The sequence below is a fragment of the Enhydra lutris genome, unplaced genomic scaffold, assembly GCF_002288905.1.
Source record: "Enhydra lutris kenyoni isolate GAN:26980312 unplaced genomic scaffold, ASM228890v2 scaffoldscaffold94, whole genome shotgun sequence".
In the NCBI taxonomy this organism is placed as follows: Eukaryota; Metazoa; Chordata; class Mammalia; order Carnivora; family Mustelidae; genus Enhydra; species Enhydra lutris.
Window position 1 is genome coordinate 3,061,597 of NW_019154178.1, and position 17,485 is coordinate 3,079,081.

Genomic DNA, 17,485 nt, shown 5'->3' on the forward strand with positions numbered 1-17,485 from the left:
GGCATGACGGACCTCCAGATAAGGCCCACTGTCAAGGGAAGCTACCCATTGCCTTCGTGACTCCTCCTATTCTTCTGGCAATCTCCTCCCCCTGGGGACATGGAGATGAGAGGGTAGAAGTTCACAAAATTTCTGGAAGGGCTGCAAGATTTAAAGTTTGAGAAGTCCCACCTGTGCTAATCTCAGAACCTCCATCCCCTAGTGTGGACAGCTTCATGGGTTCCCCTTCTCTTAGTTCCTGTGAGCCTCCAGGTAAGATGGCTCCATAAGACAGAAGCCTGTCAGATGCCTGCCTCAATGACCATTGTCTGTCCAGCCCCTTTTGCCAAAGGCTACAGGGATGAGCTCTCCAGGTCTGCAGATTGTCTGAGGACACCTTAGTCCCTACCCCTGCCATCTGCTCATTCTCCTGGGTCTGGGTGAGATTTTGCTCACCCAACCTGGAAAACCCTAAACTCAGAGGGACCAGATATTTACAGGAAAAAAAGGAGAAATGTGGAGTTGAAGAACATTGCAAGAATGCTTTTTCTCCAGGAAGTCCCCCTCTCCCCACTGGGTGTCTTCTCCCGAAGGGAGGGATGGACACCGCAGACAAGAGGAACCTGCTCTGAAATCTTAAGACGGCCTCTGTTCTCTGGTCTGGAGGATGAACTGGGAAGAGCACCGCAGACTCTCTCACAGCTTAAACTGCAGCGTAATCAATGAGGAGAGGAGAGGAGCTAGCTCTCCTAAAAAAAGTGCTCAAAAAAAGCAAATTGTCTCCATTAGAAGCTTTTATTTATTTTCTTTTATTAAAAGCTTTTAAAAGGAAGTTCTATTTTCAGGATTCCGTCCTTTGAAAATATGTAATTGTCCATCTTTATACTACTGAGCCTTTGTGCTGCCCAGCAGTGGGCTCGTGGCTCTTGTCTGATGTTCCTGGATTATTTCTGCAAACTTTGAATCTCCCGATTTATCTGAAAAGCCCTTCTCCCTTTGTGTGTTTGTGTGTCTGGGGGACATAAAGTGTCTATACACTGTAGCAAGATCCCAAGGAGCATGTAACAATGAGCAGCCGTCCAACTTGCCACCCGTCTCTTGCTTAGCTGTCACCACTTGCTGTTAAGTCCTTGGTTCGCGGTTGGAAGGTTCCAGGGACTTCATTTCTTCCCTGCCTCTGATTCTGCCGTTCCCCCTGCCCCGTCTTTGTCACAAAGCCTTGTTCCTTCTCCGACATTGCTTTGACTTAACCACTTTCTTCTCTTTTTCTTGCTGATTAGACGTTTTCTCAGAACATGTACTTACCCACACTTCTAGAGGGTGAAGCATCAGAAAGGTTGTAAAATAGAACGCATATGAATGCGTGTGCTGTGACTTTTTGGTGGCCTCCACTCTCCCACACAGTCAAGGAGGCAGGCCTGGAGTCTGGGCCCTCAGATGCTCCCCTCCAGCTTCCCACTCCCCATAGACTCCAGATGTAAATCAGCAGAGAGATAAGCTCTGGGTCTCTCCAAGTCCTGTGCGCGCTCTGTACTCTCGGAGCAGACTGACTGAGGGAAAAGACGTCAGGAAGGTCTACAGCTGCTTTAGAAAACGACCTTGGAAATTGCTAGCAAGGAGGTCTTCATTTGTCTTATTTATTATTTTTTTTCAGTATTGTTCCCTGGTGTTGCTGACTGGAAATGATGCAGATGTTCTGTGTTGTCTGACCTAAGTGTCTTCTTAATCTTATCCCACTGATGGCCTTGGGTGGAAATGGGCAGATTCCAATATGGAGAGAGAAGGATTTTTGCTGGAAGGAGCTTCTAATGCTGGTGTAAACTTTTCTCCCCCACTGAGGACTCTGCTAGTCCCTCGCCCACCACACCGTAGATGCATCTCCGCCCTCTCTGCTGCTCTGTGCCCTGGGGGCATGACCCCTGCCGCTGGCATCAGCCCGCCTCTTAGGCTTCTGCGCAGGCTCCAGACACAGGAAGAGCGAGGTCAGGCCTTTCCACCTCCTTCATGCCCCGTCTCTGGCAACAGCCGTGTCCCTTCCTGTCACAGACCCACTTGCAAATCAGTGGCCTCATCTCACTGGGCTTTTCCAGTGGTTCCTCCCGGTGCTCCCTCAGCACCAGGCTGTGACAGCATCCCAGCAGGGTCTCTGGGTGTCCTTCAGCCTTCAAGGCTGTCCACAGCATGGCAGGCTGTCTCTTCATTCAAGTCCCTTCTTTTAACCACCAGGGTGGATTCTATTCCCAGCCGGATACAAGGGCTCTCTTCCAAAACTTGTTCTTGAACTCTAGAGTGAGGGGAGGGGGCGGCTCTGGGCTGTCCGGTGCGTGGTAAGGCCCTTCGGACCACATCCGCAGGAGCTCAGAGCTAATGCTCCGGGTCAGCACCGCAGGATACTCACAGGACTCCTGCCGTTGTGCACATCTGTCTGGGGCATCTCATCAGCAGGGAGACTCCGTGGGGCGGGTTCTCCTCCTCCTGAATCCCAGGCCACACACAGTGTCATCTAGTATCCAGCCCCACTGTCATTTCCCACAAGGGCCTGTCTGTCTCCTCCTCTGGTCTGGGCGGGTCTCTGCGGAGCAGCATCCTTGCACGCTGGGAGGTATGTCAGTGTTAGGAGCGGGGCCACAGCCATGCTCGCTGAGCCTCGCAGGGGGTCCCTTTGAGAGGGACCAGTATGTGATGTGGATCTCAGCGGCTGCAGAGGGTAATCAACAGTCTCCGAAAACTGAAAGCCGTTGGGGGTGGGGGCAACTGGGTGGTGGGTGTTAGGGAGGGCAGGGGTGATGAGCACGGGGTGTTAACTGCGACTAATGAATTGTTGAACGCTGCATCGGAGACTTAGGACGTACTATGTGCTGGCTAACTGAACACGATAAAATAAATGAAAGACAGAAAGATGAAAGGAAAAAGAAAGAAAGAAAGAAAAAAGGCAGGAATGGGAAGGGAGAGAGGATGGTTGGCTCCCTAGGAGGACCTGAGCCATAGGGCGAAGACACCTTATATTCTGAGGAACATTTCCGATCAACACACGCATCTGAGCGACTCTGTGAAGAAGAACATCTACATTCACTGCACCCGTGGGGCTAAGGCGGGAGACAATGCTGACTGCCACACACAGAGCTTCCCTACTTCCTTTTTCATTTTTCTATAAAATCCCTGCTGAACCACAGGGCCTAATCCCGGCTTTACAGCCCATGGGGAGAGACTGTGCTCCAGGACTGAGTGGCCCCTGAGCCACCCGTCACTGTCCTTAGGCTAGCGCCTCGCCTCCAGGCTCACGCTGCTGTGGCCACTGCTGCTGGTCCTCGGTGAGTAGGGTGCCGGAGTAGGGCTTGGGTGCGGCCGTGGCAGAACCACCAGTGCCCGGGCATCGCAGAGCCTGCTCCTGAACACCTGTGTCTCTGAGGGGATGAGTGGGGATGGGCTCCGTCACCCGAGTCCTTCTTCCTCAAACATTCTTTAATCAAACTGATTTCATCTGTTATCATCACCGAAAACCGTGCCCAAGCTCCATGTGGAGGAAGAAAACTTTCGGCCTCCAGGAGGGCTTAAGACGTGTCTCTCTTTGTCAGTGTTTCTGACCCACCGCCACGCCCGCCTCCTGGTCCAGCGGTGAGACTCTCAAACAGCCGAGCGTCTGGAGGGACATGGTCTCTGAGCTTCTTAAGAACAAAAATTCTGAGCCTGCACCTCCAACGTATCAGACAGACAGGGATCCCTGGAGGGAAATACTGCGAGTGTTGCAACGTATGTGCAAGAACAGAAAATGCAAAAGATGAGAAAACGTCTCATAGAATGTGGGAGTCCCCTCTCTTTACGGGTCCCACTTGTCCCACTTTGGAGATTGGACCCAGGGCCCCCGCGAGGGTGGTCTGACTTCTGAGGCAGCTCCCTGAGAACCAGGATGCCGTCCCTCTGCCGTAAACTCACAGCCACAGGGCAGAGCCCGCAGACAAAACACACACTCTAGGCCCCCTTTCTTTCTCCGTCCCGTTCCTCCATGTCCAGCTCTGCCCCTCTTTACACCGACGGGGAACGCATAGGCCAAGGTCAGCCCTGGGATTAGACTTTTTATCAGAATGGCAAACGTGTCTGCAATGCAGCCTAAGGAGTGCGGTTCTAAACGGGTACTTGAACAAATACACATTGGTTTATAAGTATATAAACTGAATTTCTAGCTCAGTGGCCGGCTGAAATATTTTCCCCCTAAAGTCCGCGGCTGCAATGCTGGGTCACAGCGTACAGGGCTGGCCCTTTCCTCTGCGCAAACTTCCAGCTCCGACGTCCAGCCCGTCCACCTACTGGTTTCCTCCCCGTGCTGGGGCAGAGGCAAACACCAAGCTGCCCTGAGCTCTGGGGACCACTGTCCTCCAGGGGGAGGCACAGACCTGAGCAAGGAGAGAAGCCCACCGCTTCTTACAGGGGCCGTCCAGCAAAGGATTCTCAGAAGCCTCTGGAGAAGGCATTCGGGAAGGGCTCACTCCAGAGAGTGACACTCCAGCCCCGGGGCTAGTGTCCCAACGGACGGACTGTTTCATCAGGGAGAAGATGATAGGAAGGTCTTTGAATTGTACCCACGGGGCTGAGCCTCCAAGGAAGGAGAGATGCAGAGAAAGTTGATCCTGCCTGTCACAGGGACAGGAGGTCACCTTGAGTGGATACAGAGATATAACTACTGTTTAAAAATCAGTATTTGGTCCAGAAATGGGATTGAAACTTTTTAAACAGACGTGACACTAACAGGATCATGGGAGACACACGATGTCAGGAAGGGCTCCAAGGGATCGGGGCTGTGTGTGCGTGTGTGTACATCACCCTTCCCCCACACGAGCGGGAGTCAGGGCGTGGGGCCGGGGCCGGGGGTGGGGCTGGCCCTGCAGGTGTGTGGCGTCTTTTGCAGACCAGCTGAGCATTGACATGCCCCACGATGTCTACGAAGGAGACGAGGTGGTGGTGCGGTGCTCTGGGGTAAGCGGCGGCATGATAGGGGAAGTGATGTGCTACAAGGATGAGTCTCTGCTGGCCACTCACTACCACGCCTCAGGCTACACCATCCCAAAGGCAAGCCCCAGTGACAGCGGCTCCTATTCCTGTGAGGTCCACCAGCTGGTCTTCTACAGATTTACGACAGAGAGAACGAGGTCTGTATGGCTCACTGTCCAAGGTGAGGCTTCGCTGTTCTAGGGCCTGTGAGGGAGGAACCAGGGTGTGGGGCAGGGGACACTACCCAGGGAGGGAACGGCGATGGTGGCTGTGTGACCTTGGGTCCGTGTCTGTGTGTCCTGTTCGGTGGGGCTGAGGAGATAGGGCACCTCCCCGCAGGACCCGCAGCCTCCACGACAGCTGCTCTGTTCCATCTCTCCCTCCAGAGCTGTTTCCGGCTCCCACGCTGACCATCAGGCCCTCGCTGCCCACCAAGGGGAGCTCAGTGACCCTGTCCCATGACACCCAGCTTCCCAGGGACAGGTCAGGGACACAGCTTTGCTACTCCTTCTTCAGGGATGACCACACCCTGAGATCGGACGGAAACTCATCAGAGTTTCAGATCTCGGCCATATGGAAGGAGGACTCGGGATACTACTGGTATGAGGTGGCCACGGCATCCCACAGTGTCTCGAAGCCGAGTCCTCGGTCCCACGTGCTTGTGCAGAGTGAGCCCCAGGGGCGGGGCGGCAGGCGGGGTCCTGGGTGGCATGGAGAGGAGCAGGGCTCCCGGGAGACCCCAGCTGTGCCTCCCCTGTCCCTGCGGGCATGGTGGGTACGGGGCCTCAGGGACTCCCCTGGACTCTGCTGTCAGTGGCCACGGGGGCCCAGTCTCCCTGGCTCTGCTCTCCCGGTCTGCAAAGCGACCATCATAAGCTCTCCTGGAGCACCTTGTGTTGTGCTCCGAGAACAAGAGGTAAATAATGGTGGTGTCCGTCTGCAGGGAGCTGCCCCCACCGGGAACACCCAGCCCTGGGAGAGCCCGGGGTGGCAACGGCAGCAGTGGCAGGAAGAGCCCCCAGCCCTTAAAAGCACTTCCTGGATGCCAGGCCTGAACGGGCTGCTGTGCTCGGTTCCAGGAATCCCAGGACAGGGAGGACTTGAAGGAAGTTTTCCAAGCACAGGCCTTGCTCCGAGCAGGTCTGGGGGCCCCGCAGAGCCCTGGGGATCTGTGATGTGGTGCATCAGCGTCCGCATGTCACACACCAGGCGACTGAAAGCACAGAGCAGCCAAGTGACCTGCCCGGGGTAACCCAGCTGGAACAGAAACCCAGGCACACCGCGCCAGCGTCTGCCCCTGCCCCACGCCGTGCAGGGGACAGCGGCGCTGCCGACGGCTGTCGGTGCCCGACCCTGAGACAGCCGCAGGACGGGCTCTCCCTTCATCATCAGCAGAGCTCTGTCAGGCTGGGACGGGGCTCCACACTGCATCTTGGAGGAAACGTGGGGTCGGACAGATGCACTGACCTGCTGAGATCACACGATGAACAAGCGGCAGAGCCAGCCCGTGCTCCTCCCGCTGTCCCCTCTCCCGCTGTCCCCTCTCCCGCTGTCCCTTTCTCCCGCCGTCCCCCGTCCCATGGTCCCCCTCTCCCACCCTCCCAGTGCCTTGGGAATGAGGGAGAAGCAAGGTCACTATGGCCTGTCAGTATCAAGGCCTGGTGAGTGTGAAGGAAGTGAGCCACAGTCTAGGGTGTCCTGCCCCAGGGGCCTCAGCGTGCTCCCTCCTCGCCAAACGCTCCTCTGCCTACACTTGGCTTCCAGCAATGCCACCGCCTGAGTGCCCAGCAGGGGACACTACCTCCACCCCAGGCCCTCACCTGCCCCCACCTGTCCTCTCACGCTCACGCAGGTGTCCCAGTGTCTGCCGTGCTCCTGGAGACCCAGCCCCAGGGGGGGCCATGTGCTTGCAGGGGAACGTCTGGTCCTCGTCTGCTCTGTGGCTGAAGGCACAGAGGACACCACGTTCTCCTGGCACAGAGAGGACACGGGGGAGCGTCTGGGGAGCACGCGTCAGCGTTCCCAGAGAGCAGAGCTGGAGATCCCTGCTGTCGTGGGGAGTCACACGGGGTGGTACTACTGCACAGCAGACAACGGCCACAGCCTCGCCCGCAGCGGGGCCCTGAACGTCACCGTCACAGGTGAGTGGCGCTCTCCTAATTAGCCAGTGACTGAGCAGTCTCCTTCTGCGACAGTGAGGCTGTACCAAGGATGACGAGGGACAGGCCGTGAGGAGGTTAAGAAACTATCTGAACTCGGCCAGGTATCTGTGAGGTGGTGGGGCAGTGGCAGACGAGCTACAGGAGGGGGACAAAGGGACAAGAGGCGTCCCTCATGGGCTGGATGGACCCTGTGAGGACTTGGGACGAGGACAGCGTGGGCTGTAAGTCTGTGCAGCAGGAGAGACCCTCTCTGACGGTGGCCACCTGTCTCCCTCAGTCCCAGCGTCCTGCCCTGTCCTCACTCTCAGGGCACCCGGGACCCGGGCCGTGGTGGGGGACGTGGTGGAGTTTCACTGTGAGGCTCAGAGGGGCTCTCCCCCGATCCTGTACCGGTTTTACCATGAGGACGTCATCCTGGGGAGCAGCTGGGCCCCCTCTGGAGGAGGAGTGTCCTTCAACCTCTCTCTGACCGCAGAACATTCTGGAAAGTATGCCTGTGAGGCCAACAACGGCCTGGGGGCCCAGCGCAGTGAGACGGTGACCCTCAGTGTCACAGGTAGGACTTGTCTCTGTGTCCTAGAGGACCGGGGTGGTGATGCCAAGCGTCCTTTCTGCTGGACGATCCTGTTGTCGGGAATCTCGTCTTCAGCCCTTGGGCTCTGCTCTGCATGGGACATAACCGTCCTCACCCCAACCCCGGCCTGATGCTCCCGCAGGAGCGGAGCTAGTTCCTGTCTGCAGGGCTCTTGCTGGACCGGCTGCGCTGGTCTTGGGGAACTCGGGGCACGCAGGGGACAGGGGAGCCCTTCATGCACACAGCCCGTGGTGAGCGGGAGGTTCCACTTGCCTCTTCAGTACTCAGGAAACTGTGGAAAAACCGTGAACAAACAGACTCCACGATCCAAACCTTTAGCAGGCTTGTGTCACTCAGTCTCCGTAACGATGCTCGATCCACTGATGAGGAAATGGGCTTTACATCCGGTACCTTTCCCAGGTCGCTTGGCCGCTGGGCGCCCAGGGGGAGCTGGAGGCCGGGGTCAGGAAGCATAGCGGTGGTCACGGGACGTGTCCCCTCTAACGCATCACTGCGGAGACGTGCACGGCGGCGGTCCTGCTCTGGGAAGTCATCGGGTTCCTGCCGAGCCCTTCTTAGTCACCGGGTCCTCGTGGGCAGCAGTGACCTGACAGTCTGGTTTCGGTGTCAGGGAGAGGTTAGCCACAGAGGCGTGATTTCAGAAGCTCTGCGTGGTCGCCGTGCTGTGGCAGTTTTGTTTTCAACTGTTTTGTGTCGGGCTCACCTGCTGCTGGAGACGTGTCTGGAACCAGCGGCAGGGACTTCCAGAGCCTGGGAGATCTTGCCCCCAGTGTCACATGTGCTTTCCTACAAGTCTTTCCCAATTTTCTACCCTTTGTTAAAATAATTTGGAAGGTTTCACCCAATGAGTTGGGCATTTTGTCTAGATCTTCAAAATCATCACGTGCTCTGGGCCAGCCCTCCCACCCACTTTTCAGACTGCCTCCAGGGTCATGAGAACGCGTCCCCTTACTTCTTACTTCTACGTTTGCGCTACTTCCTTCCCGATTGGACCGGCCCACGAGGGTCTCTGTAATGGCTCTTTTTCAAGACTCGGGGGCACTTTTGTGACTCAGATCTATTTGGGTTCTGGTTTTCTAGCTCCTTTAGTTCTGGATCATCTTCTCCCCCACCTCCCGCACATCCTCCTCCTTTGGGCTTTAGGGTTATTTCATGTTGCTCCTTTGTTAAGTTCCCAAGTAAATAATTATTTATTCCTCCTCTTTATTTGCATGTCGTAAATGCATCTAAAACACATGTTTCTTCCAAGTACTTCTTTCGTCACCCCTTACAAGTTCTGATGTCTAACATTTTCACTTAATTTCTAAAGTATGTGGAATATGGGTTTTCATTTCTCTTATAACTGGGGACTTACAACTACGAATAGATTTCATTTTTATCCTTTAGTTCATTAATTTCTCAATAGATTTCTTCTTTGTCCTTGTGGTTAAACTTGATTGAACAACAGGGTTGCACGACATTTACTTTGGGGAACTAAGAATGTCTTCACGGCTTAACACACAGTTGTCATTTTTGTGGATGTTATATACGGAATTTGACTTTATTTAATTTATTTATGTATTTATTTATTTGAGAGAGAGAGCAAGGATGGGGAGGGACAGAGAGAGAGAGTGAATCCTCAGGCAGATTCCCACTGAACACAGTGTCCGGCACAGGGTTCGAGCCCATCACTCCAAGACCATGACCTGAGCTGAAACCAAGAGTCAGATGCTTACCCGACTGAACCGCTCAGGCGCTCCTCTATGTGGAATTTGAGAAGAACGTGAATTTTCTGTCTGGGATATACAAAGTTCGCTGTTTATTTTTCTATTTGATGAAGCCTGTTGTTATGTCGTCCGTCTTCACGGTGCCTTGCATACGCTCTGTCTTTTCAGTCTGTGAGTCTCTGAGAATCACGTTCACGTGGTACCTGTAATTCTCCCAGGTCTACTGTTTCTGCAGGGCCTCCGCTGTGAGTTTGGTAACTGACCGTGTCAGACGGCGCACTTTGGTTGCAAAGGATAGAGATAGAGATGCCATACAAACGGGTTTGGGCCAGAAAAAACAAGGGCCACAGGCAAGAGAGTGCCGACCACACGTGGCTTAGTGCGCGGCTGGCTCCTAGGGTCCCATCCTTCGCCTTCCCTCTTTCTGTTCTGTCTCTCCATCATTTTTGTCCTCAGAAGGGAGGCTGGTCCCTGACAGCTCTGGGCTCCATCCTTCCTCTCTGCTGCAAACCCTCCAGAAAAGGCCTCCTTACAGGTTGCTCCAGTTTGGAAAAACAAACAAAGAAATGGGCAGAGTGTGGGTTAACCTTGTGGCCTGTTCGTCCCCCGCTGCAGAACGAGCGGGCTTGGGGTGGGTGAGGACACCCACGGGGCGTGAAGCTGCTCTCAGAAGAAATGGGGCAGCTCAGGCCACCGGAATACCGGCGTCCCCAGGCTCCATCTGTAGGGAAGACCTAGTTCTAGCCTTCTCTCTGTTTCTCCAAGACCTTTCTGAGCTCTGGAGAATCAAACACAAATCCCTATGTCCCTACCTTCTGTGGTCTTCAGAATGCTCAGAATGCTCTTCCTAGGGGTCTTTAGGTGGGGGGCTGCCCTTGGAAGATGCATTCCCTACAGCAGCAAGCCCCCCCCCCCCACGAAACAGCCTCTCCCGTTTGCCTCCCACATTTCTGAGTGTGCTCCGACCCTGCGTTTGCAGAGCCTCCGCCCAAAATCCGCTTGGCGAACGGCGCCCACCGCTGCGAAGGACAGGTGGAGGAGGAACAGGACGGCCGCTGGGGCACCATGTGTGACGACGGCTGGGACATGGCGGACGTGGCCATGGTGTGCCAGGAGCTGGGCTGTGGAGCGGCCAAGCACACCCCCGCAGGTGCGCTGTACCTGCCCTTGGCAAAGGAGGACCAGTCCATGCTCATCCAAACGGCCCTGTGCTCAGGAGCGAGGTGGCCCTGGCTGAGTGTGAGCAGGTGGAGACCTTCGACTGCGACCACAGCAAGGACGCAGGGGCCGTGTGTGAAGGTGCGTGAGGGCAGGGCCTGGGCTGGGAACGGGCCATCCGGCCCTGATAGCCTCCTCTCCACTGTCCGCGGCCAGCTCTGGGCCACCCCACTGTCCGCCACAGCCGCCCCTCCTTCACGGCCACTTACCTGCTCTCCGTGGGACAGTGGTCAGGCTGTACATGAGGCTAGTCCAGGTCATACAGGGCTCTCCGGTGTGTTCTGTTGTTAGCCCATATCTGCCGTCTCAAGACCGAACACTGATGTTTCATGGCTGTGATTTGGGGCGCAATACTAGGGACAGGGTTATGAGGCCCCAGAATGTCAGCATATGAGTGACTTTAGCCCCGGCCACACGGCTGATACTGCTCTGTGATCCCACCACGGGTTCAGAGGCCTCTCCCCAAAACAACTCTGCTCATCAGAATCAGTCCCGGAGTCGGAGGCATGCCAGCTGGGACTGAGCCGGGGGCTGCTTCCGACCCGGGATTCCAATGGGACACGGGCCTGGGGAGGCAGGAGGGGAGTCGGAAAGACTCTGGGGCTATCAAGGAAATCAGGCCACAATCCGTCAAGGACAGAGCTCCCTGAAGTTAAAGAAAGCTGGGCACTGAGCCCAAAACCTCCACAGAGCTTGTGACTAGGTGGAGGCTTGTGGACCACTCGTCCAGTCCCAGCCCCAACTCTGCTGGAGCACCCCAACCCCTCGGGCTGGGAGTCAGGGAGCAGGGAGCCCTGTGGAGAGAAGTCTTCAGGAGCAGTTGACTGACGCCCAGGGTCAGGAGCATGTGAAGGCCTGTGGCTCATTCGGGGACATGGCATCAGCATTGGGCGTGGGAGGGATCCAGGATTTGGGGTCAGCTGTGTGGGGCTTCAGGCATGCCCCACCCCCACTCACCAGCCATACAAGTAGTAAACTTCTCTGACACTTGCGATCTCTCAGAGAAGTGGGACAACGCCTGGTCCAGCATTAGGACCCATCAAACTCTCACCCCTCATGCAGACCTTCCTGCTGGAAGGAGTCCCAGGCATGTCCAGACTGCATATTTAGGACGGTCTTTCCTGGAGGGTGGGTCTGGGGCTCAGGCTGGCCTTCTTCCTTCCTCTGGGCCTGACTTCTTCGGGGAGACCCCCTGATCTGTCTGGACAACCCCTTCTCGGATCATCCCCTCCTTACTACCTTTTTACTTTTCTCTGCAGCATTCTTGCCTCGTTTTTCTTGAAGACTGGCAGGTTTTTTCCTTTGGGCCTCAGCTCTGGATGGACCCGAACCTTTCACCTGTGGCCCCCAAGGCCACTCAGCAGGACTCCAAAGTGCCACCTACACTAGGGACTCCACCCCACCTGCATTCGAGGCCACACCCAGCTCCCAGAAGAACCAAACTTGGTGACACCCTGGCCCAGACCCCAGGTTTTCCAGCATCTTCCCAAAGATCTTTAGGGATCACAGTCTCCTTGGAGAGATGTGGCGGCTCCCGAGGACAGAACAACAAGGAATGAATGGAGACGGGCCCTACATCTGCTAGAAATGTGGGACTTTTCTTCCCATTCTTTTTTTTTTTTTTAAGATTTATTTATTTTAGAGAGAAAGAGAGAGCAAGTCGGGGAAGGGATGCGGTAAAGGGAGAGGATCTCAAGCAGATTCCGTGCTGACCAAGGAGCCTGACGTGGGGCTCGCTCTCACGACCCTGAGATCATGACTTGAGCCAAAATCAAGAGTCACACACTCAACCGACTGAGCCACCCAGGTGCCCCATCCTTTCCATTCTAAGCGTCCTGGGAAGAAACTAGCTCTTAAAAATTTTCTTCTTGAAACACTTCCTCAAGTTACAAATATAAAACACATTGACCGAAAAAGAAAAGAAAAATCAGCAGGATTCTAATATTTGGAAGCAACTGCTGTTAATATGCTGATTCTTCTAAAGCATTTTTATGAATATATGAGTATATTTGAGTGACGTACACTTCTGAGTTTATTGTACTGTAAACTACATATCACTATGCTGCTTATTAAATTTAACATTGCCGTGTTAACAGACATTTTATACACATGCGTGTGCGTGTGTGCACAGGTTTTAAACTAAGACGGCCCTCTCAAGAAGGACAATCCCGATTCAAAAATACCCTTTGTTCTGCTGTGTACCTCGATCGGGGTTGGGTCTGGGTGTGCAGAGTGAAGGTAAGAAACCAGGTGCTCCAGGTGGGGACCTGCCCTACCAGCCCCTCAACTTTGCTAATGTCTGAGTCTCAACACATATTTGAGTGGCTGGTTGTTTTTAGAAATGAGTAACTAAGTTTTGAATCTGGGTGGATATGTGGAGAAGAATATTGGGCATAAAATACATATATTCCAGACTAGATATCTATGTTGATAAGTAATTTACTGAGCCCATAATATGGGCTGGATTCGGCGTGTTATTTCCTTATATTGTTAGTAAAGCTTCAGAGGGTATATTGGTATTTTAACTGTGGTTGCATTAGGTTTGTGTTGAAATAAGAAGGTACCTTTAGGAGGATTTGGCATTTTTACAGAGTAATCTTCCAGCCAAAGGCCAAGCTATGTCACATCATTATTTAGATCTATCCGTAGAGTCAAAAAAAATTTTTTTTGATCCTTTAAGTTCTACCTATTTCTTGTCAATTTTATTTTTTGACTTTTTAAACGACGGGGCCCATTATCTAGAATTTTTATCCTATCATATTTGAGAGATGTTTGTTTTATTTTTTAAAAATACATTTATTTATTTTAGAGAGAGAGAGAGAGCACGAGCAGTGGGAGGGGCAGAGAGAGAGAGAGAGGGAGAGACAGAATCTCAAGCAAATTTCTGGCTGAATGCAGAGCCGAACGTGGTGCTCGATTCCACAGCCCTGATACCGTGAACTGAGTTGAAATCAAGAGTCAGACGTTTAACAGACGGAGCCCCCCAGGTACCCCCTAGATATGTATTTTACTATGTCGTGAATTACTGGGTTTTACCAGCTGGTTGTGGACCCGGCTTGCACAGAATTCTCTTGTCATCGCTGACACCGCCATTTACTCTTCTCAGGTCTCTGGGTGTGCCGTCCTGTCGGCAGAGGGGACACTCCTGCTTCCTTCTGCTTACGCTGGTCACATGTCTCCGTCTCCCCGTGGAAGCACTGCCCAGAACAACATTAAGTACCGTGAGGATACGAGGCGTCTTAGCTTTGTTCCCAAATGTAACTACTGTGCTGTGTGCGCTTCACCATCAGCCATGGGGCTGGCTTTTAATTTAGGATATACACACTTATGACATCAAGAAATTACCTTCTGCCTGAAATTAGTAAGAATTTTATTTACTGTTTAATCCGAAGTAGATGTTTAATTTTTAAATATCTTTCTGTTACCCTTTAACTTAATATGATGAATTACTTTAGCAGACGCTTTAATAATGATCAGTTCTCACAACTCTCCTTGCCCGTGGTGTGTGTTAATTCCCTGCCGAAACTCCACGTGATGCCCTCTATGGGGGATTTTGCATAGGTGTTCGTAATGAGGGTTTGGTTGTAGCTTTTGATTCTTTCCGTGGAAAGCTTTCATGGCAATGCTGTGCCGGTTTCTTGCGCTGTGTTTCGATGACAGTTTTATTTTCTTCTTTGACCTCAAAGCTGAATTAAAGCAGGGTTTAAAGAAAAAAAAGTACATCATGAAAGGATTGTCTCCCTCATTTTGTGATTTGTAAAATAAATAGTATTCATGATTTTTAAAGTGTCCTTTGGGACCTCAGACATGATCAGGTTTTATGGATCATCTACGAGGACTGAACAGAGAGCGGGTTCTCTGTCCCCAAGATCGAGAGTTCGGCATGTTCTCCTTGGGGTCTCCCTCCTCATCTCACCATTCGGGTCTTGCGCATCCTCAGTGTTGGTCAGCCGTGGACCCGCAAGGTCTCCCTGCACTGGTCTGTTTCCACTCCCAGCGGTCCACGGGTCAGCGTGTGGATGCCGTGGTCTGTGGCTCTAGTGGTGCGTGAGCTCAGAGCTTCCCCGTCACAGCAGGCTCTTCCCTGGCCCTCAGGCTCCTGCCTCCACGAGCCTCCGTAATTCTTCCACTTCTGACTTTCCAAGCCACTTCCCTCTGTGCAAGTCCCTGCCATGTGATGTTCGGAATTCAGGGCTGAGCTTTGGTATTGCACAAATACAAAATTCTCTCTCTTTTTTTTTTAAGGCTTGTTTATTCTATATTACATTTTCTCTTCCTAAAGCTTCTTTCCTTTTTTGTTGTATTTTGTTTTCCTCCCTCTTCACTGGGCAGCTCAGGGGCAGAGTTCATCCCTCATGGCTCACTCCCAGTGTTGGCCACACCGACTTTCTCCAGTTTTCTTTGTTTATAGTCTGGATCTCTAGTTCCTATCCCCACCCCTGCCTCAACATCCAGCCATTCTCATGTATTTGGGGACTTCCCTTCATTTAAATGTATGATTTTCTGTGAACCTTGATTTTTTATTTATGTAAGGAATGGCACTGTTTTTCACTCGGTGCTCTCTTTTGGCCTATCCATGTGGCTGTGTGTATCTCTAGTCCGCTGCTCCTAACTTCTGCACATTGGCTCCCGCTGTCTCCTTATCTGGTCCCCCAGATATGGACACCTACATTACCCCCAACTTGTCGCTACTTCAGACTCTGACAATCTCCAACAAACCCCTCTTTCTTGTCCTGCCTCAGACCATGGGAGAATTTCTCTGGATACATACCCAGGAGTGGACCTCAAGCAATAAAGAAAGCTAGGTGGTCCTCTGAATTGTGATGGCTCCCAACAGTGTAAGCACGTTCCCTAGCCCGACATTCCAGGCAAAACTTGGTGTTATTTAGTGTTTTCATTTTGCCAATTCAATGGACCTAAAGAGAGATCTCACGGTGTTCTTGTTCCATTTTTCTTGTTCCATAATTATCAGTAACTAAGTATTTTGGGGACTTCCTCTTCCATGAAATAATAGTTTGCCCGTTTCCTTAGTGTTATTTTTGTCTTTCTCTAGTTGGTATCCACGAGTTACTGCTTTCCTTAAGTAAGTCCTTTGCTTGTTCCCTACTTTGCGAATGTTACCTTCCATTCTGTTGCCGTCGGCTTTGTCCAAATGGTCTTTCACTGAGCAGGATTTTTTGTTTTCAAGCAAATTCATTAGTTTTTTCATCTTTTAATTTGCGTTTGTGTAAGAAGCCCTTCCCAACCCCAAAGTCACGATGAAAACCTCCTAGAGTATCTTCCCTTGATTTTATAGTCTGTTTGTTTTTCACGGATCAGGTCTACCAGAGTCCAACTTTACATTTGATATTAAGTATAGATCTGACTTTTTTCCCTCCGGAGAGTAGGTTCAACATTATGTACTAAAGACGTCATCCACTCCCATTATCTGGTGGGGTCAACTTTCAGTTTCCATACGTACATGGGGCCTGCTTAGGATCTCTCTGTTTTGTTCCTTGTTTTGCTTGATTTTACACATATATTATACCGCCTTTATTGTTCTGGCCTTCCAATATCTGATAACATAAGACCCTTCCTTGTTCTTCTTTGTCAAAGTTATCTTTGTGTCCAAAAATGTTTACCAAAGTCTTTTATAGATTTTTATTATTCTATAAAAATGTTAGAGTAGGTATATAGAATTGCTCAAATTGTCCAAATGGGATTTTTATGGGGATTTTACTGAATTTATAGATTAATTGGAGAGAGGCAAGGGTGGCGAGCCCTCCCACATCCCCAGTCATCTTAGGTGTCGGCCTGTTTGGTAGGTAGAGCAGGTCAGCTTATTCTTAGTACCTGCCATGGTAGCTTTCAACCTGGCACATGATTCTGGCACACGATCCTTTGCTCCTCTTGGGGGAGGCCACCAGAAACATCTGCAGTGGTTGCTCACGGTCCTACCTCAGAGCCAAACCAACAGGACACGTGGTCACCTTCTCTATTCCATAGGGCATCATACTGTCCCACAGAGGCCCATCAGCTGGCCACAGAGGCTACAAGGAGTGGTACCCAACACCATGTGGAGAACAGCTGGGAGCCACAGTTCACAAAACAGGAGGACTACAGGAGAAAGACAGACAGGATAGACTAGGGCAGAGAGGAGACAGTGGCATGGAGATGCTTTTGGGCTTGAGATAAGTATGGAAACATGAGAAGAAAGAGGGATTGAAGACCCTCAAGGGTGTCCTTCACATGAGGGTTAGTATCCTACAGTATCCTCCCCACAATGTCTACCCGGTGAGCCCCAGGCACATGCCCAATGATGTCACCACATTTGCTCACACTCACCCTCCTGGGGAAATTGGAGTTTCTGAAATGAGTTCCGGTATCTGGAGACCATATGTTCCTAAGCAGGGAGGCAAGGTTCTGCCCCTTCCACAGAAATATGCTCAAAATTGATTCTCCTTTTGTGCAGTGGATGCTGGGAAGTGTCACCCAACTCCTGTGTCAGAATGCAGGACTGATTCCCCCGTTGCTGAGGTTTCCACCTGCAGAGTGCTCAGTCATCAGCCCTCTTTGGAACGTGCCTTGACCGTGTCATTCAAGATCACTGTCCTTTCCCATAGCAGTTCATCCAAAGGCTGGAGAACATGGGGCATGAGAGCAAGGCTCCTTTACACGACTCAAGGCCACTCTGAGAGATTGTCCCAGCCTCAGGTTGTCTCTGGGATTGGCTGAGATCTTCACAGAGATGCTTCCAAGCTGACCGTCTGCTCCTCCCTCTGCACAAGCTTGTTCCCTTCCCATGATAATTCTCGACGCTGAGACCACTCCCTAATAAATTTCCTACATGCTACTTTCCA

At 52.2% G+C, this 17,485-nt stretch overlaps 1 protein-coding gene across 1 annotated transcript in view; it reads left to right on the forward strand.

Annotated features, from left to right (window-relative positions):
* The first annotated feature begins 3,982 nt into the window (after positions 1 to 3,982).
* LOC111138827 (Fc receptor-like protein 3) overlaps positions 3,983 to 17,485 on the forward strand; it is a 34,613-nt gene continuing 21,110 nt past the window's right edge. Inside the window, 8 exon segments of the mRNA XM_022490729.1 lie at positions 3,983 to 4,031; positions 4,883 to 5,146; positions 5,352 to 5,633; positions 6,818 to 6,858; positions 6,860 to 7,106; positions 7,405 to 7,683; positions 10,408 to 10,644; positions 10,647 to 10,727. Coding sequence (XP_022346437.1) covers positions 3,983 to 4,031; positions 4,883 to 5,146; positions 5,352 to 5,633; positions 6,818 to 6,858; positions 6,860 to 7,106; positions 7,405 to 7,683; positions 10,408 to 10,644; positions 10,647 to 10,727 — 1,480 coding nt within the window.